Source organism: Haemorhous mexicanus, chromosome 8 (genome assembly GCF_027477595.1).
Source record: "Haemorhous mexicanus isolate bHaeMex1 chromosome 8, bHaeMex1.pri, whole genome shotgun sequence".
Taxonomy (NCBI): Eukaryota; Metazoa; Chordata; class Aves; order Passeriformes; family Fringillidae; genus Haemorhous; species Haemorhous mexicanus.
The window spans coordinates 25937812-25960678 of NC_082348.1; the positions used below are offsets into that span (position 1 = coordinate 25937812).

Here is a 22867-nt window from a genome sequence, read left to right on the forward strand (position 1 = left end):
AGTAAAATAGATGGGGTGGTGAATCACTTGCTGTTAAATACAAAGGGAATAAAGCAGAGATTCATTTGGTTGATGACAGCTTGCAGTTGCAGAATCAAGACAGCCTCAGCTTGAAGTGATTTGGACCATCTTTGAAACTGATGGGGTGAATTAAAAATGAAAACTTTTGTTTCTGCAGAAACTGGTGGGTTATCAGTAGACCTTAGAACTTGCTGCTTCTGCAAGATCCTTGCAAAAAAAGTGAAATCTTGAAATAAATGTATGATCCAATCTAGCATTTCATTTCCTTTACACACAGAGTTACATTAAACAGTGGAAGTAATGATCAGAAATATGAAGAAGTATCACTTCATAAGTGCTTGAGCTGAAACACAGGAAGTTTCTGGGACCTCTGAAGAAGGAATTGTTCCTATCAGTAATACTACATTTATGCCTTCAACCTTGCCTCTTGATAAACTGCCATATATAATCACCACATTTATTTAAATGTCTTGTTGCAGAAGGATCACTTAGCTTATAGTAGAATTCTGAGTGAGCTCTCGAAGGCCTTGCAGGTCAGAAAGCTGACATTGTTCTGAAGTTTTAGTTAAGGAACAAACAGCAAATTGAGTAAGCTCTTCACAACTAACCACTAGATTTCCAGCTGCACTTCATTTGCTGGAAACTTCCCCCCACTTTCAGATGTTCAAAGACCTACAGCCTTACCCACATCTCCAGCTGCTGAACTTCCAGGCCACGAGATGCCAGTGCTGGGTCTTGGGAAGGGAGAGTCCATAACCCACAGAGCAAGACTGACGTGTGAACAGACATGGCAAAGGCTGCTCCAGCAGCACTCCAGGGGCACAGGGCTGTGGTGGGGAAATGGAACAGACACGGGGTAGGGAAAATGCTACAAAAACCTTCCTTTTGTGGAGTCTGAGGAAGGATCTAGAGGCTTAACATTAGGTGGAAAAATTTATGATATGCTCTGTTGGTGCAGTGTTTGGCAATTTGAGAGGAAATTACAGTGCAAGCAATGCACTGTATTAATTTAAAACTAGTAGCACCAACTAATTTGAAACAATTTAAAAACAATTATATGGACAGGCAGACAACAGCTATAACATTCATATAGATGCAAAGGCATTTACCTCAGTGCAGCTGTTACCCTTTTAAAAGAAGGAAGAATCCAAGCATATGAAAGATGTGGGGGATTTAATGTTGTTTCTAATGGTATTGTCAGTGTTTCTCTTCTTGAGTCCTTAGAAAGAAAATCCATCAGACAGCAGAGAAGATGGAAGAGTTGAGTCAAAGCAATTTCAGGTGGCTTAAAACTAACAGGGAGGGCCCCTTAGCACCACTGTCCCGGCTTTGGTGGCCCAGAGTTGGAATTAGAACTGCAGAAGGTTACCCTAAATCAGCTTGCTGCAGGACTTACACGTGCACAGTTAGACTTTTCTGAGAAAAACTACTTGAGTTAAAGTTTGTGTTAAAATACTGAAAAGCATTTTCCTTTTCCACAGAAGAAATCTGTATCCCTGACCTGCAGCAACAGCTATTTCTAATATTTGATGTGTTGGTTCTGCCAGCCCAAAGTACAGCTTTGCAGGCCTCTGTCTTGGCTCCAGCACATCTTGAATTTTCTTCTCAGGTACTAAGCCTCCATTAACATGAACTTAGTCTTTAGTGACTATCAAGCTGGTTTTATTTTACCTGAAGACAAAACAAAGGTAGGAGCAGAAGAGAGAAGCTAAGATAAAGAAAGGTTTACTCCCACATGCCTGTGCTGTTGGTATCCCTGCAGCGATCCAGATGCTCGCAAGCCAGCCAAGCAGCTTCTGCATTGCCTGTAATGACATCTTAGATTGCAGCAAAGGCAAAAGGAGGGATTTAATCAATGACAGCAGCACTGCAGTCTGTCCTTATGCTATCAAACACAGCTCCCCAGCCCTGGTTTGCTTGTATTCACTGCTAGCCAAGGTAGTACAGGAGATTTAATAGTGTGTGAAACATTAGGGCTACTAAAAATCCACCTTGGGTGTTCTGAATAACCTCCCTGGTTACTTTTCTCCCCCAAACATTGGAATATTCTATTTCCCTAACTACTGTTTAGCTCAGGGATTTTTCCCTTAAATGGCTGTAGTCTTAGGTTACTTGTCAGCTTCAAAAGACATCACACGTGCAACATTTTTGTCCTGTCAGCTGGTAGTGGTTTTCAAAACAGGATGCCTATTTTTTCCCCCGATTATTTCCAAGTGAGACACAGAAGTCTGAGCTTTTGTTTTCAGTTGGTTATACAGGTTCAACCTGGTGATTCATTCTTCCTGCAGCTACATTTCCAGGAAAAGACAAAGCCCTGGCTCTTCTCCAAGTTATCCAAGTAAAATCAGCAAGCACTCCTCCCCCAGCTGTGACACTTTCTAAGAAGGGAGAAATTGAACAAAACACATCCCAGAGTTGGTGTCATCACCCTGCAGATAGGCAAGGAGGTGCATGACCTTGGAAAGGCATGTGCAGTACCAAGTCAGGGGGAAGATAACATCAGTTTACTGGATTTAAGATTCTCGGCCCTGTGAAGCACAACCAAGTGTGTGCAACAAGCCATTCTCCATTTCTGGGACTGATGGTGACTGTGAAGCTGGATAGTTTACAGGAAATTCTGCAATTTCATTTCAAGCCTTTTAGAAGACTTTCATCTTCTTGTTGCAGTTGGTGTGGACAAGAACATATGCCTGGAGTTGGGAATTTTTCAAGAGTTATTACTCATAAAGAAGGTGGTAACTTTGGCTTCAGACATCTCCTCTTAGGGATACTGTTGCTTGCAGATGGAGGGGAGCCTGGTTTTGCATAATGAGGCAAAGGACGACAGGATTGTGTGGTTGTGAATGCAAGTGCTGAGATTTCAGAGAGGGACTTAAATAAAAACCTGCACAACTCTGCCTACGAGGAAGTGTAAAGACTTGTCTGAGAAGTGCAAGCAGACAGCAGCTCCCATGTACTCAGCAAATGGGCCAAGTAGAGACAGAATTACCTCCCCCTGTAAGCCCACAAGCCAAAACACAGCTGGTAGCACTAATATTAGTCGTGTCAAGCCTGGTAGTCTTCATTTATTATGCAGCCTGCAAATAATTATACATATACTTAAGTGTATAGCTCAGAAGCTGCATTTAGTGGTTGGCAGGGTGTGCTCCTCACTTGGAGTAGTTGGCAGGGTATTGCTGCTCTGACCTCATTAGACTAACATGAGGGGCAAGTCTAGTCCTTTGTATATTCAGAATAAACCACAGGTCTTTCTAATCTCTGCATATTAGTAGCAGAGGTCACTACTCCTTTGACTGTCATCACAATCTGATTTAGGGTTTGTTTCAAGATGCTGTCTGACCTTCCTTAAAGGCTGTGTGGAGCTCTCCTGAAGTTTGCAGCAACTTCCTGAGAGGGTTTAAATTAGGATTAATTTCCCACATTTTTGAAAGTTACTTTGCTTTCCCTTTTGTGAAAATTAAAGCGCAGGAGGGTTGCTGCCCACTGGGTGCCCTGCTCAGAGACAAGGGGTGGTAACTGAGAGTCCCATGGCACACACATCTCTTTCTGGAGCAGGAGGAAAAGAGGTTGAATCCCAACAGTAAGCTGTTTTCAGCTCAAGCATTCATTATTGCCACAATCCGCCACCCAAAATGCCTGCTTATGCAAAATGTGCATCTAGGTACATGCTGCCCATTGTACATCAAAGTAACTGATTTTTTTAATAGTGGAAACTGTCTGATGGTTCACTGGGGTAAATCAAGCAGAACAGTAGAAAGATGAGACAGAAAACAGGAAGAGGACCAGGGCCAGTAGTAAATCATGATAGAGGGTATTCAGTGTATTGCTATAGCAGTAAGTCAATAGAATGTTAAGCTGCATAAATAAAAGATAAATGTGTTTCATTTCTGCAGGGTGTTGCTCACACTACACCTTATTAACAGGATCACCTCGTTCTGTAGAAAATACACACAGCAACAGGTTTTGTCATATTATCCTGGTAAGTCAGATCTGAATTAAGACTTTAAGAGTTACTTTGCCAAAATAGAGCAGGAAATTATTATTCCTCATCACTGCAGCTAAATGAAAACATGCACAGATATGGAAAATTACTCTTTACTGTTGTACTGAGGTATGTGGAAGCGGAAGCTGAACTTCTGGAATGACAAGGAGGTGGGACAGTTTGGTGTTTCTGTGACTTCCAGGTTTTAAATTCAGCTTCCTCTTGTTTAAGACCTACATGAATAAGTCCTCACAGGGAAACAGACTACTGATTTCTTTCCTCCCTCTGCATGTTTGTATAAATCCTGATACTCTGCAACAGCAGCAGCGCAGGGGAAGAGCAGCCTTCATCTCTCCCCCTTTGCAGAGTTACACACTGAGAACAAGTATGAAACCCATGGGAAACTTCAGCCTCTGTGAGGCAGAGGAACCAAAACCTTCACACCCAAATAGCAGCGAGGCACATCACATACTCCAGCCACTCTGAGTTCCCAGCATTTTTCACCTATGGGTACAAGTACGTGGGGTTTTGGCTCTTGGCCCCAAAGGCTGGCTCCTGGTGCTCAGCTGCCCAGTGAGCCACTCCTGCTCACTTCCTCACCCTTGAACGAGGATTTTCCACTGCCCAAAACTGCAGCTTTGGCAAAGGACTTCCTTGAGGCTGCTCCAAAGCTGAGAGTTAGTAGATGTCCCAGCTTGCTGCTGGGATGCCCCGAGGCACTTGCTGCAGCTGCAGCTCCCTTTGGCAAAGCCAGGCAGCCCCACAGCCCACGGCTGCAAGGAGCAGGCAGACTTGGCTCTAGGCACGGACACTGGGCACAGCAGTGCAGCAGGAGCGCAGCTTGCTCAGCCTCTCCAGCTTCTGAAAATAGTCAGCCAGGTGCAAAGAGTGAGGGAAGGTATTGCTCTTCTCGTGCAAGAGGAAATTATGCCAGTTTTCATATTAAATAGTGCAGATGCAAGCCAACTCTTATTCTTGCTTGAGTTAATTACTTCAACAAGTCATGGCAACCCTCTAGCTTCTTCTTTTTCCCCACCATGCTCAGAAAAAATCACTGGATGCAATGCCAGAGGGAAGAAAACACCAGTCTCTCAATGGCTATTTGGCATGAAGCCCCTTCTCTCCCTGGCCCAGGTCAGTCTCCTGTTCCACCCAGTGGTTCCCCCTGGCCCTTCCTAGAACTGGGAGCAGGACTGGCTGGCCTACAGCTTTCCAAGCAGAGTGCAGAGGCTGCAGAGCGACTTCAGCTGAACTGAAGTGGTTCAAGAAGAGCTGAAAGCAAATCTTCCCCAAGGCCCTGGTGTAATCCACAGCAAGGTCAGATTCCTCTGGAGTAACAAGGCTTTGCAAACTGTCAGTAGCATGTAGACAGGCTTAGCTAACATAGTTTAGAGAAATTGCTGGTAAGTGAAAAGGTATCATTCATCAGTCTGAGGGAATAATCCTCATATAAGACTATAAATCATTTGGTTTGTCACTTTATTGTGCCTGGGATTAAGTTGTACAAATTCTGGAAACACAGCATCTCTGACTTCCTCTCTTCAAAGAAACTACACATGGTTTGCCCAAAAACTCTATGTTTGTCATCACATGGGAGAGCCAACATGAGGATTTTTGCTACAAAACAGAATAAAACCCTGAGGCTGCTTATCTTTGGAATAACTGCCAGCATGATAGCAGAGTTTTGTAATACTTTTGTGTGCTCTTAAGTCTTCTGCAGAGCCATTCTTCTTATCAGGGGCCAGAGTTAAATTTTTGTAGCGATAGCGGGTTGTTTCATTGCAGAACAACGCATGTTTGCCTTTATCAGGGCCTCTGACTGCTGTGGGTATCTCGCCCTCCAATCCATCTTCCCTGGAGTGTATCTGAGCATTCCAGTCCCCTGAGGAGCTCTCAGGTAGCTGAAACTCATCAAGCAAATGCGCGGCTGCTGGGGACTTTCAGCGCTCCCTGGGGATGCCGGCGGTCCCGAGCAGTGTCGCTTTCCCGGACAGCCGGCAGGTACCGCGCACGGCAGCGAGCGGAGCGCCCGGCGAGCGGCTCCCCCGGCCGGGAGCCCTTCAGCCCTTCGGAGGGAGGGGAGAGGCCGGCCACGACCTGCTCCAGCTCGCAGGAGCTGCGGCGGGGCAGCGCTGGCATTGTGGCTTGTGCTCCTGCGAGTGGCTGTCCCCCGGCTGTCCCCTGGCTGTTCCCTGACTGTTCCCCGGCTGTCCCCAGGCTGTTCCCCGGCTGTCCCCAAGCTGTCCCCAGGCTGTTCCTAGGCTGTTCCTAGGCCGTCCCCCGCCTGTCCCGCATTCCCACACGGCCGCTCCCGCCGTGCCCGCGGCACGTGCACGCCGGGCCACCGCGAGCCCCCCGGGGGCGGGGCTGAGCGCGCGGCGCCGAGCGGGCGTGGCCATGGGGGGCGCGTCCGAGGCCTCGCGGCCGGCTGAGCGTGCGCGCGTGCGCGTGGGGAAGGCGAGGGGAGGGGAAGGCGGAGACGCGGGCCAGGGGAGGGCGCGGCGGCGGGCGCGTGACGAGCCCCGCGCCCATTGGCGGAGCGGCCGTCACGCGGCGCGGCGGCGGGAGATGATTGGGCGGGGGCGGGGCGGGGCCCGGCGCCCCCCCGGCGGGCGCTCGCGCGAGGCCTGTGCTCGCCTCGTGCAGGAGGCGGCGGGGCGGTCGCGCGGCCGTGGGGGCGGGCGGGGCCTCGCGCGGCCGGGGCGGGGGCGGAGGCGCTGAGCCCGCCCCGCGCTCCGACCCGCCCTGCGCCCGCCTCCCCTCCCCCGGCCCAGCCCGGAGCCGCGCAGCCGGGGCCCGGCGGGGGAGCTCCGAGCTCCATGGGCAACACCGTCACCTGCTGCGTATCCCCGGACGCCAGCCCCAAGCTCAGCCGGGCTCGCGGCGGCGGCGGAGGGGCAGCGCCGGGGCCCGATCGCTGGGCGGACGCGTACCAGGCGGCGGCAGCAGGCGGCGGCGGCGGCGGCTCGGGGTCGGCGGAGGCCGAGTCGGGGGACTCGGATCCCGGCGGCGGCGGCCCCCACCTCCAGCACATCAGCGACCGGGAGTTCCCGGATGGTGAGCGGCGGGTGGGCGAGGAGCGCCGGGCACCGCATCCCTGTGCCCTCAGTGCCCCCGCTCCGCCCGGGTGGGCACCCGGGGGGCACCGGCGGCCCGAGGCGCGGCCCCTTTGTCCGGCGGCGGGGGCAGCGCGGTCCCGCCGGCCCCGCGGGGCTCGGCCCGCGCCGCGCCCCAGCCAAAGTTCCCCGCGGCTGTCACGGCGCCGGCACGGCCCCGGCGGGTCCGGCTGCGGGCCGGGACCTCCGCCCGCGGGACAAGCCTGGGGCCGCTCGGCGAGTCCCCGCCCGGGCCGGGAGCGCCTCCCCTGCCGGGCAGCGCCCGGCCCTGCCCGGATCCCGGAGAGAGGGTCGGGGAACGGGAAGAGAACGTGGCAGAGCCCCCGGGTGCTCCCGGCTGAGGCGGAGAAGTCTGGTTGCTCCTTTCTCCCTAACTATGGAGCCGTGACTCGGTCGTAGTGTTCGGGCAGATCGCAAAAGCTGCTGCATTTCCAGTCTCTGTTGAACAGGAGGAAGGAAGAGGGTGTGTGGGGAGTAAGGGAATTAAGAATTACAAAGATTGTGTGCATATGACATCACCGTGGCTGGACGTGAGTAATTTATACTCTGGCTGTGCAGGGCTGTAACTGTGGACTCATGACACCGGCGTTCCTTGTCGCGTAGCTCTCGGTGTTCCCAATTTGCTTTCCTTGGACTCATGGGAAGAAGGAACGTATGTGCTGCTCAGATTGCTCGCAGCGGCACCCGGAGCGCTGGTACCTCGCAGAGCCGCTCCGCAAGGCATCTCCTGGCGGGCCGGGAGAGCCGCAGGGCGGTGCTGCCAGGAGGAGCTCCCCGGCCATGTAACAGGTTCGGGGTGCTGCTGCCTGCCCGGGCGCTCACGTGGTGCTGCTGCTGCTGCAGCCGCACGGCGCAGTCTAGCACCTCATGATATTCAAAACTTAGTTTAATTAACAAACATCTTGCTGTTCCTCTTCGCAATTATAACCACGCCTATGGGAAATATATTCGCTTGGGAAAAGGTAGTCTGCCTGGCATTTTTAATGTACGGTGCATACAGTAACAATAATCACTGTAATCCGTACTCTTCTTGAACTTAAGAAAAAAATTTTTGCTCTCAGACTCGTTGCAGAAGAGTGTGAGGAGACCTTCAGAAATGGAATTATTCAACTTGCAGGGTTCTGCACAGCACCATATGGTGCAGCTGTTCCAGAAATGAGATGGAGCAGTCAGCCCCTTGGAGCTCCTCTGAGACAGCTGTGCAGTAGTAGAAATTGTGTTTGCTGCCTAGGAGAAATAAACCTTTATTTTTGCAGGGAGATTATTACAGAACTCTCTCAACTCATTAGGGGAGGAGGAGCTAAACTCTCTAAAGATTCTAATAAGCCAAGCAAAAATGCCTAAGCTGAACAAATCTCCTCAGGAATAAGGGTTGTGTTTGTTTGAATCTTTAGTATGTGATCATGTCAGCTGTGCTAAGATTTAATTGTGAATTCATTCATGTTTCAGGACTGGCCTTGAAGTAGAGAAGTTTTTGTTTTTTTTTTTTTATTTGCAAGCCTGAATAAGAATGTATAGTCCAAGAATAAGATACTAGCTGTCTATCACAAAATTTACTTTTGTGGCTATAGAAACTTGAGTCTTCAGGCAGGAGATAATCCTAACATTAGAACTGCATAAGTGGTATATGTTTAAGATGATTTTAAAGATCACTTTTACAGTGGTTCACTATTGCCCTCCAAAGTTGATCTGCTGCAAGTGATAGATGATATTTGAAGTTTTCTGATTGATACAACTCTTTAGGGGTGCAGAAAGTATCAAAGTTTGATACCTTTATTAAAATAAAATTTAGGATAGTCAATCTTAAAAGTAAAACTTCTTGTGTTGATTTTTAAATGTTGCAAAGCACTCCCTGGATAGAATTGAAGAAGTTAAGTTCAAAATGTAAAGTACTATTTGTGAAGTCTGAAATCCAGTGTTATGATCCAGGCTTTATGAAGTTAGAAGTGAGGCAGCTATTTGTTTAATTTAATACCTCCTATGAAAGAATAAATCTGTAATAGACTAGATAGTTATGCCTATTTCTCTTAAACTCTAGAGTGTAAAAGCTGTTGGCATACCCAAACCATGCAGGCAGCCTGCATATTTCTGTGCTCTTGACTACTAGAAAGTATTGGTTTAATTTGGGGGATAAAACATATTTCTGTAACTGATTATTGTATAATATCATAGGCTAGCTAAGATGCAGACTTAGTCCATAATGGGAGACTGAGAACCTACTGACTGCCCTTTTCTTGAATCCTTTGGCAGGGAGAAAGGAGAAAGCTGCAAGGAAAAAAGTCAAGATCGTTTTGGCTATTTTTGTTCCACACTGCTCAGTTCTAGGAGTTTCTAAGAAAACAGCTAAATATATCAGAAAGCTAGCATCCGAATGGGATGGAGATGCTTCATTCCTTAAATTTCTACCTCCATGTTGTTTGTTGTTCTAAAGTCTGTCTTAAGTACTTTTGTTTTGCTAAAATTGAATGTTTTGGTTGTATCAGGAATGCAGGAGTTACCAACTGAGCTTTGGCCTTTTTGTTTCGTAGCTTTGTGTTGCTCTTCCGTAGCAAGTGGAATGTGTTCCTCACAGGTCTGTGCTCCTAAGTGAGGATTATTCTGTAGCTTCTCCAGCCTTCTCCTTAACAGGCACCACTTTCCAGCCAGCACTGCTTAGATTGCCTGTATCAGATCAGAAGAAAGCAAGAAAATTCTCACTTTCTTAAAATGGACAAATTACGATGTGGTATTTATGTATGACAGAAAAATAGGTGGAAAGGAGGTAAAACACTCAGTAAAACTGAAAGACTCATGTTTCAACAAAGGTTAATTCAAACGGGAAAGGTTTGTCAGATCCTCTACTAAGAGAATTTAAGGGATGACCTTGTATTTTATGGCTCTCAAGATCCTGAGCCATACCCTGTTTGGTGCACGCTTTCTCCAGACGAGAAATAAGCCTGTGTTTGTGGTTTGGTATGCTAAGGCAAGTTGGATTAAGTAAACAGGAATAAACATAACTTTGAAAACAGAAGCTTTTCCCAAATAGGTTCATGCCTACTGCTAATATTAAATATCAAAGTCTGCCATGAATCTAAAGCAGCTAGTTGACTTTTCAGCTGAGCATTGTGTTCCTTAAATCAGCAGTTCAACACAGTTTGCATTGACCAAAAAGGCTTTCCTATCTAGTTTTAGTAATGGTAGCCTTTGATCTTAGTGTGCCATTTAGTGGGCTGAGGTGATTGGTTTGGTGTTTAGTTTGGTTGTTTGGGTTTGTTTGGTTGTTTGGGTTTTCCACCCCCCAAATAAGTGTCTGCTAATCTTTATTTTGGGCTTCCTTTTTTTTTTTTTGTTTTCCTTGAGATTTTTCTCCTTGTTATTTAGGGGAAGAACTTCTTACAGCTGACACTTTCTTGCTAGATCCCTATGTTTAAACAAAGATCTGCTTCGTCAAAAATTCTTTGATCCTTGGATAACGAGACCTTGCTCAGCAGATGTTTCTCACTTGAAATCATCTCCCTGCACTGCTGCTGTTCACTGAGTTTGAGCAGAGGTTTGCCTGATTCCCTTGAACCAAGGGAAAGAGTACTGCCCTACTGAAGTGGTGGGACAAAGTGATCTGGTACCCTCACCTGAATAACTGGGAGATGGAGAATGGCCAGGGAAAAGACAGGGATAAGAGGGAACAGCAGATGGGATCAGGAGAGGAGCTGATTGGGATGTGATCATCAAACACTGGTTAGATGGGAAAGCAAATGGAAGAGGACTTTGAAGAGGGCTGTAGTGAGGTTTACCTGGCTAGTGCCTAGAGTAACTCTTGAAAGCTTCAGGTTGTCTGCATGCTGAAGTTACTAAACAGTGTTGAAGGTGAACAATAGCTTGTCTGTACATCTCCTTGCAGAAGGTCTAAATACTATTCATTTGTTTCTCTTATATAATTTCATCTTATTTCAGGCATGTGGGTGGAGGTTTTTTCCTGGTGTTTTTTTTGGGGTGTTTTTTTTGTGTGTGTGTGTGTTTTGGGTTTTTGTTTGTTTGTTTGTTTAGTTTGGGGTTGGTTGGTTGTTGTTTTTTTTTTTTTAAATCCTAGTTAAAACGTTAGTTAAGTTAAAACATTCTGGTGCAAAGAATCAGCTTTTTCATGCCAGCAGTTTCATCTCAAGGAAGGCTTAACCACCTTGTGTTGGTTTTTGTGCCTCTCTATTTGAAGATCTGTAGCTGCATAGGTTGATAAATACTGTTGTCTATTTGGACAAACATGAAGCTAAAGCTAAAAACCAAATGATGCTCTGGTGCCTTTTCTTAGTATTCCCTCTCCTTTTTTTCTTGTAGTCACCAAGTTTGTCACCTTACTTGGGCTGACTCTTGGTTCCCCATAACTGCTAATATCCCTTTCTAAAAACTGACTAGACATGCATTACAGAGGTGTTTGTAGCAGTTGCAGATAGTCTGTGATTTTGACAAATATGAAGTATTGGACTTTCTGTAAGCCTGAAACATGTTGTTACCTTAAGAAGCTTGATGCCATGGCCTCTAGAAACAATCTGTGAAGTACCTGTAGTGGAAATCACTGAATCATAAAGTCATCCAGGAACAGCAATAAAATTTACCTATAGAATCGGGAATTTGAAATAAAATAATTTGTTGCTGCAGTATAATATTTGTATTTCTGTACTTATGCTTGGTTGCTGCTGGCAACTAAAAAATCCTCTATCCTTTTTTTTCTCTTCAGTAAGTCTTGGAGACTTTTGCAGCAGGCAAGTAAACCTTAGGTTTTTAAGAATAGTTGGTATAGAACATATGTACATAAAGCTTATGTGGAGGGAGACTGATTTGTGTTTCTGGTGTGTTTCTTCAGGCTTTCAGCATAACAGGTATTGAAAGGAAATATATAATCAGAGAGGTTTGGTGACACTTATAGAACTAAGGAAACTGAATTCATTTTAATCTGAACTTTTTTTTTTTTTTTTTTTTAACTGATTCTGTGTGACTTACCTCTAGCATCCTTATCCTCTGCTGGCTTTCTTTAGGAGATTTGCTGTTTTCCCTTCTACCTGCAGGGCAGATGTAGAACAGCAGAAGTTCAGTGGCTGGAAGTATGTGTTCTCTCAAGAGTGAGCATTGTGGTGAGGTCATACCAAAAAGCTGACTAACAGGGGAATGAACTCTTGCACAGCCAACAAAACACAAAACCCTAAACCCTACTCCTCCCAGATTCATACTGCACATTAAATTAACATTTCTAGCCATATTTCTTCCACATGCAGGGAGAAGGAAGAAGTTACTATGGGAGGCAGGAAGGAAGTTCTACCAAACATGAAATACCCAGACCTTGCATCTGTAGATCCTTGCCAGCAAGTCCATGTTGAGATTTCTAAACCTATCTGGTTTTTTCTTCATTACATCTAGAGTTTGAGTGTGTGCTTTTATTTCACACATTAGAAAAATAATATTTTCAGAAAAAAACTCGGAATGTTTTGATTTCAAGAGATAAGTGAGGATGGTACTGACTTAAAAAAACTTGGTGCTATTTATTTAAATATGTAGTAAAGCCAGCTGAATAAAATTGAAGATCTTGCTTGCAGGTGATGTGAATATCAGGATTACCTTGACAGCTTACACAAAAATCCCCCTGTCAGCCAGGTCGCATTCTGCAATGTTTGATGAGCTGTGTGTGTATAGCACAGCTTTGCTTCTGTTTGGAGTTCTGAAAGGGTCTCAAATCATTGCAGTGATCAAACATTGTTGATTTTTTTCCAGTTTAGTGAAAACTAACACTGGCTTGTTATGAAATGTGTCAGGCTCAGATAGTAAACTGCTGAATGCCAGTATATTTCAAAGACTAAAACAAGTTTTTATGTAAAGCTCTCAAACGTGTTTTGTTATGTGGGTAGTCATTTTTCTTTTACAGAGCAAACAGCAGGTGAGGTCCAGGCTTCATCTGAAGTTTGCAAATGCGAGCAGTCGGAAGAGGTGAAAAGCGTCCCACGTGCCAGTCCTTCAGGTGACATGTGACACCAGCAAAGGCTGCAGTGTGTCCTGCTTTGGTCACCTGCAGACACAGCCTGAGACTGGAATTTCTGGTACTCACCTGTTCTGCTTTCTGAACCATGGCTTGGAAGTGAGGCAGAGAACATGTCAGGAATGTATGGGAAGGCTTTCCTTACGCCTGCTGTTGTCAGCATAGACCTAAGAGTCTAAAATTTGGTTACTCTGTATATAACTCTATATATATTGATATATACCAATTTTTTTGTTGTATGGTTTGGTGGTTTTGGTGGGGTTTTTTGTTTTTGTTATGGTTTTTGTTTGTTTGTTTGGGGGTTTTTGTTTTGTTCTGTTTCATTTTTGGTTTGGTTTTTTGGGGGGTGTTTGGTTTTTTTGTTTTGGTTTGGTTTTGGGTTTTTTTGTTTTGGCTTACCAGTTAGAAAATTAGAGGTGTGGACTTCGACTTTAACCTCTGGTGATAGTGAGTTGTGTTATGTGTGAAGGGCAGTGTGGGAGTAAAAAGTGACAGCATAGAACTAATTCTTTCTCCTTGCCCTTTAAAAGGTCCTAAATTAAATGCAGGAACACATCCCTAACAAAGCATTAGTTACTTCTACAATCTAGCTTGTGAGCTACTGTGTTCCTTCTAGTTCAAAGATAAAATCTTAGGGGCATCTTGTTTACCACTGTTTTAACTTGTCCTGCTTGGTGCAATAGGATCATGTTGGGATGTCCTGGGGAGGCTGTACAGAGTGGTGTGGGTACTCCTGCACTTTGAGAAATGTATTAATATGGTATTGATTTTTTTTTTTTTTTTTTTTTTTTTTAGTCCACAGAAATTAACAAATTACTTAAACCCTTACAGTTGCCAGTATTTAATATATATCTGCACTTTTGCTTTCTAAAGTCTTCTGATTTTAATAGCAAATTTGAAATATTTACTGTGTCAGTTTCTGCAGCCCAGCTCTGGAGGGTGGTGTAAAAGAACAAATAATTCCATCCTAATTAAGAGAGTTTGTTGTATATTGAAGTAATTTCTGCATCCTTCTGAAACATCAGTGTGTACTTAAATATATATTGGTAATGATATTACTGTTTCTGTAGTAGTGCCATAAAAATTAACTGACAGCTATTATATAGGTTTAAAATATCTGTGTCTATTGTGTAAATTCACAATAAATAGAAATAATCTTTTAACAATCTTGCAACAAGGAGAGTTGCAAATAGAAAACAACCTATGCATGCTGGGCTCTCTGGTGCATTTGGAGTGGCTGGGACAAATAAACAAAGCAGGTTAAATGTAGAAACCAGAGTTGTAACTTTCCTAAAAGGTTCAGGGAAAAGAATTAGAGTAAAATAATTTGAAGGAGAAATAATTTTATATGAAATTATTGTTAGGAGTAACAGACTTTCTGAAATGGATTGGCAGATTTGCTCATCTAATTTGTTATAATTTTTACATTTTTATTGGCAGTGTTAAGTGGCTTGCATCTTTACAGCATAATGTGATATAAGGGAAACTCAAGCATTAGTCACAGCTAGTAAGATATTGAGCAAGTGACAAAACACAATTTACAGTAAAGAGATTATTGTATTATTTAATGCTTTAAAGTTGTGCAGTATCAAAATGTTACTGCTGTCTAGTGAAGCAAAGGATGGGGCTAAAACTGTTAAAGAAAATGCAATAGTTTATTGTTCTGAAGCAGTGAAATTGTCAAAGGGCTGCTACTTAGTGTCATCTTTATTCACAGGATAATACATGTAGCAGGATGCAATGTGTAAAGTGTGTTTGTAGTAATTAGAAGTCACCCGTGGAGGTGTGTAAACCACAGATAAGTAGCTGGCATAATAAATTCCTAAAACCTGCACAGATTCTTACATGGCATGGATAAAAGTAAAGTTTTCATGTGGATTTTGTGTTGTGGAAAGGATGCAAGATCTTGAGCTAGGGCAGAGGCTTGCCTCTGAAGTTGATGTGCTCTGCCCTGCGGGGGCAGTGTGTGCCCAGAGCAGCAGAGGTGGCTGCGACTGTCTGCCGTGCAAGCCAGCTGCAAGGCATTCCTCAGAGGGGACACGGTGGCACAGGGAAGCAAGGTCAGGCTTCTCTCTGCTCCACCTGGAGGCAGGGTTGATCCTACAAGCTTGGTAGTACACATGAGTAAATGGCTCTGAGAGATGCAGAGAAATAAGGGGGAAGGTTGTTTTTAACACCCTGTTCTCAGACAGGTGAAGTGCCCTTGTGTAGCAGCATTATTGTCCTGCTCTCATTTATGGTGGGAGTCTTCCCTTCTCACCTCTTTATCTCTAAGTGTGAGGGTCTGATAGAAAGTGTTTTGATTTCTATTGGGTTTATAGCCTCTAGAACAAAAATATTCTGGAGCTGTTTTCTTGCTTTTTATATTATCCTTTTGTTCCTCTCATTTCTCTCATTCTTGTTTCTGCATGTTTTAATTCCCATTATTCCTGTTTATCCCGTGCCATACCTGCTTTCTTTTTCTGTTAACTTAATGTGAAGCTTGAGTTTTCTGTCATACAACTTCTGATGCAGCTCCTACTCAAGACTTACTCTTACCTTCAGGGCTTGTGTCTTGGCTTTGGACTCATAAGTGCTGCCAGGATGAAGTGTTAGGAGTTGTGCTTGGTGGTGAGTCAAATTGTTTGCAGACAGATTTATCTCTTCCTCTGCCTTTTCTTTTGCTGTTTCCCATTAAATTTTACCTCTGCTCATGCCCTTATCTGCCTCTTGCCTTGTTTCCTTCAGCTGTATTGCTATTTTTTTTTTTTAGTATTTCATGAGCAACATTGGCAGTTCAGGACGAGCAAATCACATGATTGGTTTTTCCATTGCTTAGAAAAAAGCATTGTCCAGGGAAAATGGCACAGGCAGGATGGTTAAAGTTCTCTGGCAGCTTCTAAGGGGAAAGCTACAGGAAGGTGGTCTGCTAAGTGCAGCTTTCTTTGCAGTCTCTTGCCAGACCAAAGCAGGTACACTGTGTCTGCTCGGGCCATGTTACTGGAATAACAAACCCAGCTAGAGTTGGCCTGGATGGTTTCTGGTGGGATTTTGTACTGGGAGCTGTGTGATGTGTTTTGGACTATTGGTACCTTAACTCTGGTTCTATCCTCTGTGTTGTGGGTTTAATGTGCTGTGGCTGCTGATACACCTGGCTTCATCCAGCAGAAAGTGTCTGGCAGAGCCAGTATGGAACTGGAGCCAGTGAAGTCTGTGATCCTTGCAGTTCTGTTCCTCTCCTAAATGTGTGGGTCTGCTTGACTCCTGTGGCCTTTTCAATTCTGTGTCACTCAGTGCATGCTGCAGTGCTGTGGATCTTCTTGCCTGGAATGACAGGAAGACATTGGAGACACTTCTTGTCTGGGATGAAAGTTGGTTATGTTCATTCTTGTGCTTTTATCCTAGACCTGATTTCTAACATGTGAGAGGCATGGATATAGGGACTGGCAGAGCACGAGGAGAGGCAGAAACAATGTAAGAAGTGAGCATTAACAAGTCACATGGTTTCACAGTAAATCAAAACCATAGGGAAGTCAAGATAGTAGTGTATGTTTTTAATGAGATGAGAGAGGATGGATGTTATCCTGTATTGTCTCTTCCCTTGGAGAAAAAAGCATCTGTCCTGCTTAATGTTTATCAGTGACCTGGAGGAGGTGATGGAGGATGCCCAAATTGCAGATGGCAGCCCACAGTCAGTGTGCTGGAGGCTGCTTATTCAGAGGGACCTGGACACTGGGCCAACACCAACCCTATGAAATTCAGCAAGGAGAAACATGGAGTCCTGTGTTAGGAGTTACTGACTTCAGTGCCCTTTTCCTTCAGTTTTCCTGGGCTTTTTCCTCCCCAGTTTTCCTTGATGCCTTTCCCTAAATATGGCCCAAGACTTGTGCAGTCCTACAAGCTCTTCCCTACCATTCCACTGTGAGTCTCATAGCCCTGTAGGCTTTAGTCCCCCAGCTGGGAAAGGTGATCTAGGCTCTATGGACCCTCATTGGAAGTTTTCAAGGCTCAGCTCAGTAAAACCTTGAGCAGCCTCATGTTGTACCAAAAGCTGATTCTGTTTTCAGTGGGAGGTTGCACTGGAGACCTCTGAGATCCATTCTAACCTGACTTACCCAGTTACTCTAAAAGTTGCTGCTGAACTGTAAATAAGCAAGTTCTCAGTCATTTGCTCTGTTTGCATCATAACTTGCTGATAATAATCTGAATTTTAAGGTCTTGATTGGCCTGTTGATGATACTTCAGTTACTTTTAGGCTGGCAAAATACTTCCGCTTCTGAATCACTGTTTGTGTTGAGTTTGTTAATGCAGTGCTAGCATTAGAAGCTGTATACTGTCTTTTAAATGTGATTTTGTTAAATCAGTGTTAGAAACTTGTCAGACTTGTGGACAAGTTTTAAACAAGTTACACTATTTTGTTAAGATGCTACAAGTGGTACTTAGAGTGTGGCAGTATGGCATGCTATTGCATGCTGGGTTTTTTATTTTTTCAGAGAACCAACTGTGTATTCAGAAGTACTTGAAGTATGAGCTGTGAGGCAAATTCCACTCTAGGGCATCTAAGCCAGGGCTTCTTACATTTTACTGCATTAATAAATTCAGGTGTCTGTTCACTGTGTGCTGGGAATGAGCACAGTAAGGTGACAATGAAAATACTGGTTTTATAAATTAACTTTTTAAAACTTTACAAGATGGTCTGCTTTCATGGCTGACCCTGGTCTTTTTGAGAGGAGGAGGGAATTCCCTTTTGAACAGTCTTGATGCTCCTAAACAGATGTTGGCTACTTAAACAGTAGAGATCCAGAATTACAGTGGTCCACATCCTGGACCAGTGCCAGAGCAACAGGGCTGGACTAAGATCAGCAGTGTTGTAAAGCCCAGTACCTGGAAAACATGGATGTGTGGAGAGCAGTGTTGTGCATTCCCAGTGGGATCTGGAGTGAGGAGTTGTGGGGACTCGTGCCCTTCTGCAGTCACATTCCCTTGCTGGTGCATGGGGGCTGTGGCTGTGCTGTGGGGAGGTGCAGCAGCACAAACATCACACAGTCAGACTGCAGCACCCAGGCAGTTTGTGGTCTGGCAGGGTTCTCTTGGTTGGGTGCAGGAAAGATTATGGTTTTTTTTAAATTAAAAGTTGGTGGTGATTCTTAGCTGGCTTTTCTTTTTAGGGGTGTGGCAGCTGTGCTGGTCCCAGCTTGGACACTTGAGAGTGCAAGTGCTCATGCCCGAGCATGTGTGCTTGTCTGGCTGGCATGGCATAAGAGTGACAGCTGTAAATGGATGCAGATTTGCTCTTCCCAGCACTTGGAGGATCTCAGTCCAGATTATTCTGTTCATGTGTTCCATAAGTCACTGTGTCTGTAGCATGGCTGTTCCTCAGAACAACTGTTTCTTCTGTCAGAAGCTAAGGCAGCTCAGAATTTCATCATGATGGTCACAATTTCATCAATAAACTTTTGTGATCACTTCCATCTTAGTCTAAGGGAGTAATATATCCTCTTCTAAAGCCATCACTGCTCTGTTGTGGCAAAGGATCAAAGCAGTCATTTGGTTCTTCAATAACTTCATTTTAGCTTTACATGGTTTTATTTGAAATTCCAAAAGAACTGAATAGTGTAAGCTCCATGTTTTGATATTTATCAGCACTGTAAATGTTACTTATTAGGTTCTTTTGTAAGACTACAGAGATTGTTTCCTGCTGTATTTGGTGCATAGAGGGAAAGACCACAGAGGGAAAGATCAGCAGTGATAATTTTTTGTTGTTTTGGTATGATTTTTTTTAATGAGTCTCTTAATAAGGTTCTAGCTTTGTGCTCACTACTGAGCACATGCCCCACAGCCAGCTACCCTAACATGCAGGGGCACAGGTTGACTTTTGAAGATAAATGGACTTTTGAGATCTCCCTGTCCATTTTGTTGGGTTTTTTTTTTTTCTCAGAGGGAAAAATGTAAAATTTTTATTCATCTTGGCAAAAGTACAGTTCTGTTTCAGAGACAGCCCATTCTACATGGGTTTGATCATGTTTCCATCACTGTGCTTGAGCACTTTGAGGAGGGATGGGAATTGTTGCAGTTGTCATTTTTTATTAAAGGTATCTCCTTTTTTTTTTTGTCCTTCTTATTTCAGATTTAGCCTTGGAATCTAATCCATCTGATCATCCCAGAGCAAGCACAATTTTCCTGAGCAAGTCACAAACAGATGGTAAGCTAAGGTTTTTTCCAATTTAACAAAAAACAGGAAAAAATTGGAAAAGCAAGCAAAAGTAACAGCTCAAGAACAATGCTTCAGTTCTTTCAAAGCACAGGGATGAGTAATTTATGTATTTACACAGAAACTTGTTTGTAGACCATTTTACTTAACACTTAAGCATTTTAAAGATCAAGTGATTTTAAGTATCAGATTTCTGAGTGCAGATCCTAGTAGTTTGAAGGAGCAAGGCTCACTTCATTAGTGTAATTCAAGTTTCAAACACTGGTGGGTTTTTTAACCAAGGACTCTTTCAAAAATTGTTTTAAAGTAAAAAAGTTGTAGTTGAAAAAAAATTATTTTTTCTGTAATAAATAATAAGCCTAAGCCATTAGTCTATGTCAGTTGCTTTTGAATATGTTGTTTTAAACTGTTTAAATAGTTTCAGAGGATAAATATTCTCCAATCCCAGTTTTAATTATATAGATGTATTGGGATTCTCAGTTTCTTTGCAGATCCTGTGTTAACCTCACAACTCAGTTTTGAAACAATTGCTATAGCTTGTGCATTCTAAAAGGCTGTTAAAAAGTGGAGGCATTTCTGTATTGCAGATATAAAAATTCAAATTCTGACAATAGGACATTTTGAAGTTGCAGCTAAAACAGAGTCTAAGATAATATTTTTTAAATGCTTCTGTTTCTTTTGTGGTTGGTTCTTGTTTGAAGCACTGTTTTGCACTTGAGGTTGGATGTGTTGATGGAAAGCTGCAGTGTGTCTCTTAACTTGGCACAGCTTTGCCACAGAAAAGAATTATTTTGACAGGTCTGTCAGTTGCTGTCCTGCTATTCAGTCTTGTGGCAAGTGGTAGAATTGTCAGTTGTATCAACTTTGCAGTGCTCAGATAATCTGTGAGCAGTGGGAGCAAGCACTAGCCCGGTTCTCCAGAAGAGATGATACCAGAGAGATGTAAAGACCTCTCTTTTTGGGGCCTCTGAGGTCAGTCTTCAAACAGCAGAGGGCCTGAGCTGCTCCTTTCAGACCCCTGTGAGATGGGCAGTGCTGGAGGTGGAGCTCCCAGGCTGACAGAGTCCATGAGCTGTCACTGTGCAGCCTTCCAGCCCTGCTCTGAAATGCTCCAGCCCCCTGAACAGCCTTCTTGGGCCTATGGTGCTTCTAAATGTCATCTGGGTATCTTCCAATGAAATGGATTGAATTGTGTAGGCTTGTGTTCATGGAGAAAAAGGCTCCTCTGGGTGAGGTAGAAACTATTGAACTGTTCTCTGAAGTTTGTATTAAATTAATTCATTCTTATGGAGAAGTCAGGCAGAATAATTTATTTTTTAATGTCACTTGTTCTACTTTAGTTGACCCTCCATAGAATTAGCAGAATTAATATCTGTAAGTTCTCTCTCAGTGAGATGTTATCAGGATTATGAGTTTTGATTTATGAAAAAAGACTAAAAAAATGTGGATACTCTTTTCCAGTTGTGAGTTTTTCTAAAAATGTCAGAGAATGTGTCCTGCTAAGGAGTGGTACTGATCTGGAGAGGTGCCTGTCCATGCTGGTCACATTTCTGTACTTTGTGCATGTGTGCAGCTCTCCCCAGCATGCTGTTGCAGTGCTGCTGTCACAGCTGGAGGTTTAACCTTGCAGGAGCCTCTTTTGAAAGACTAACACAGTTATAAATGATCAGATGACATGGTTGCAATTGTATGATGAATAGGTGCACAGCTTGTGCCAGCATCTTCTGTACAGTGAAATACCCTTTTACCTTCTGCTGCTGGGAGGAGAGGGAGCACCTAAATAATGCTGGGCACCTCCCTTCCTCCTTGTGTGCCTTTGGCAGGCTCAGGGTGTGCTGTTTTTGCGGCTGTCTGCTGTTGGACATTGTCTGTTTGAACTGTCTGAAATCATCCTGCTTTTCATGATACACAGCACCTTTTCAAAGCTGAGACGTTTTTCCCCTTAGTGTGATGGGAAGCAGTTGTTCCTAAATGTACATGTGGGGAGACAGAAGGAGTATGTAGCTTACTAGCTTGATAAAACATGGTATTTTTTCTTCAAACTACTTTTCCAGATAAAACTTGGTATTTTTTCCTCAAACTACTTTTCCAGACACCTAAAATAAAATGTGAAACTTTTAATACTCCCATACTTTAGAAAACTAGGTTAATAGAATTGCTTTATGGAATGTAAATTGGGAAACCTTTCAGTTCACATTACTTTTCCTTCTTTCTAGTGCGAGAGAAGAGGAAGAGTAACCATATAAATCATGTAAGTAAACCATATGTATGTATGTAAATATGTAAATAATATTAGGATATGGGGACAAAGACAAAGGAAACAACTGTAGGAGTTCTAGGTATCTAGTCTTACACATGTTCCAGATCTTCCTTGGAAGGGTAAAACTGAATTACCCTTGCCTGTCTCTAAGCAATAAGCAGGCCCAGTATCACAAAGCATAGAATGGCTGATGTCAGCCAAAAGAATCAAAGAATAAAAATGATTTTTTTTTTGTTGTCAGTTTTAAGCATTTCAGAACAGTAAGAAAGGAAATATAAGCCAACCTGTCTGTATTTTTTTAAACAAAAAATAAAACTGCATTAATTTCTCAGCCAAGATGGCAAGTCTTGAATGATTTGCTGATTGAGTATTGCTACAGGACTTATTTTACCAGTGTGAAAAGAGAACAATGAACAAATATCATCAGTATGATAAACAGGTGATTCTCCATTAGTTTGAAAATCTGAAATTATGCTCTGAGCTTCTTCCACAAATATTAGTTGGTGTGGATACCTCACTTACCAAAAAAAACAGCCAAAACAAAAAAGATGCAATGTCATTAATAGGTGCATATAAAAATCATTGACTAGTAAAGGTAAGAATGGAAGCTAGTAACAAAGCTTAAAAATATCAAAAGTGTCTACTGATAAAGTACTGGTAAGATAATGGTATTTCAAGTCTCTTATTTTGCATGATTATGCAAGGAGTGGGGGTGATTCTTTTCCTTTTTTGTCTCTTTTTTTTGTTATAATTCCAGCTTTGGTCTGCCAGTACCAAGGTGAAGTGTGACTGGAGTGTTTTTGCTGGCAAACTTCAGCTGGAATGGGAGATATTCCCAGGCAGCTGTTGAGTTTTGAAGGGTGTCAGCATTTTCGTATTTAAGACTTTCAAGTTTTAGGCAAGGAATTAAAAAAAATTCTGGTGAAAACTAGTGAATCTTGAATTGTTTGATAAAATTCCTCCCTCAGTGATGGTGTCCTATCTCTAGTGCAAGGCATTCTCTAAAAATGCTCAGGGAAGCCTGGGTAGGGTTATATTGGAATATTCTCACAGTACAGAATGGACAGGATTAGAATGGATGTGGAGCATATTGCTAGCTCTAAATAATAATAGTAAAAGTAAGGGTAATAGCAGTACTCTGCTTCCAGATTCCAGATGCTAAACAAGACATGTGTGAAGGGAGCCAAGTCAGGAAAAGGTTTCTTTTTTTTGAAACTGTAGCGTGACAAACCCCCACATGTTAAACTGGGTAACCAGGAACTGGGAAGGTATAGGGTGTAAAAGAAGGGAGAAGGTGATT

At 43.6% G+C, this 22867-nt stretch overlaps 1 protein-coding gene across 2 annotated transcripts in view; it reads left to right on the forward strand.

The window, feature by feature from the left end:
- The first annotated feature begins 1493 nt into the window (after positions 1 to 1493).
- Positions 1494 to 22867, forward strand: part of CCNYL1 (cyclin Y like 1) — a 40341-nt gene continuing 18967 nt past the window's right edge. The window contains exons 1-4 of one of the 2 annotated variants that reach the window (XM_059853293.1): positions 1494 to 1630; positions 3915 to 4000; positions 19224 to 19298; positions 21524 to 21558. In XM_059853293.1, the coding sequence (XP_059709276.1) occupies positions 1551 to 1630; positions 3915 to 4000; positions 19224 to 19298; positions 21524 to 21558 (276 nt within the window). In that variant the 5' untranslated portion in view covers positions 1494 to 1550. Of the gene's footprint in view, positions 1631 to 3914; positions 4001 to 6758; positions 7061 to 19223; positions 19299 to 21523; positions 21559 to 22867 lie in introns of those variants that run through there. The other variant, XM_059853292.1, reaches the window with a different exon arrangement.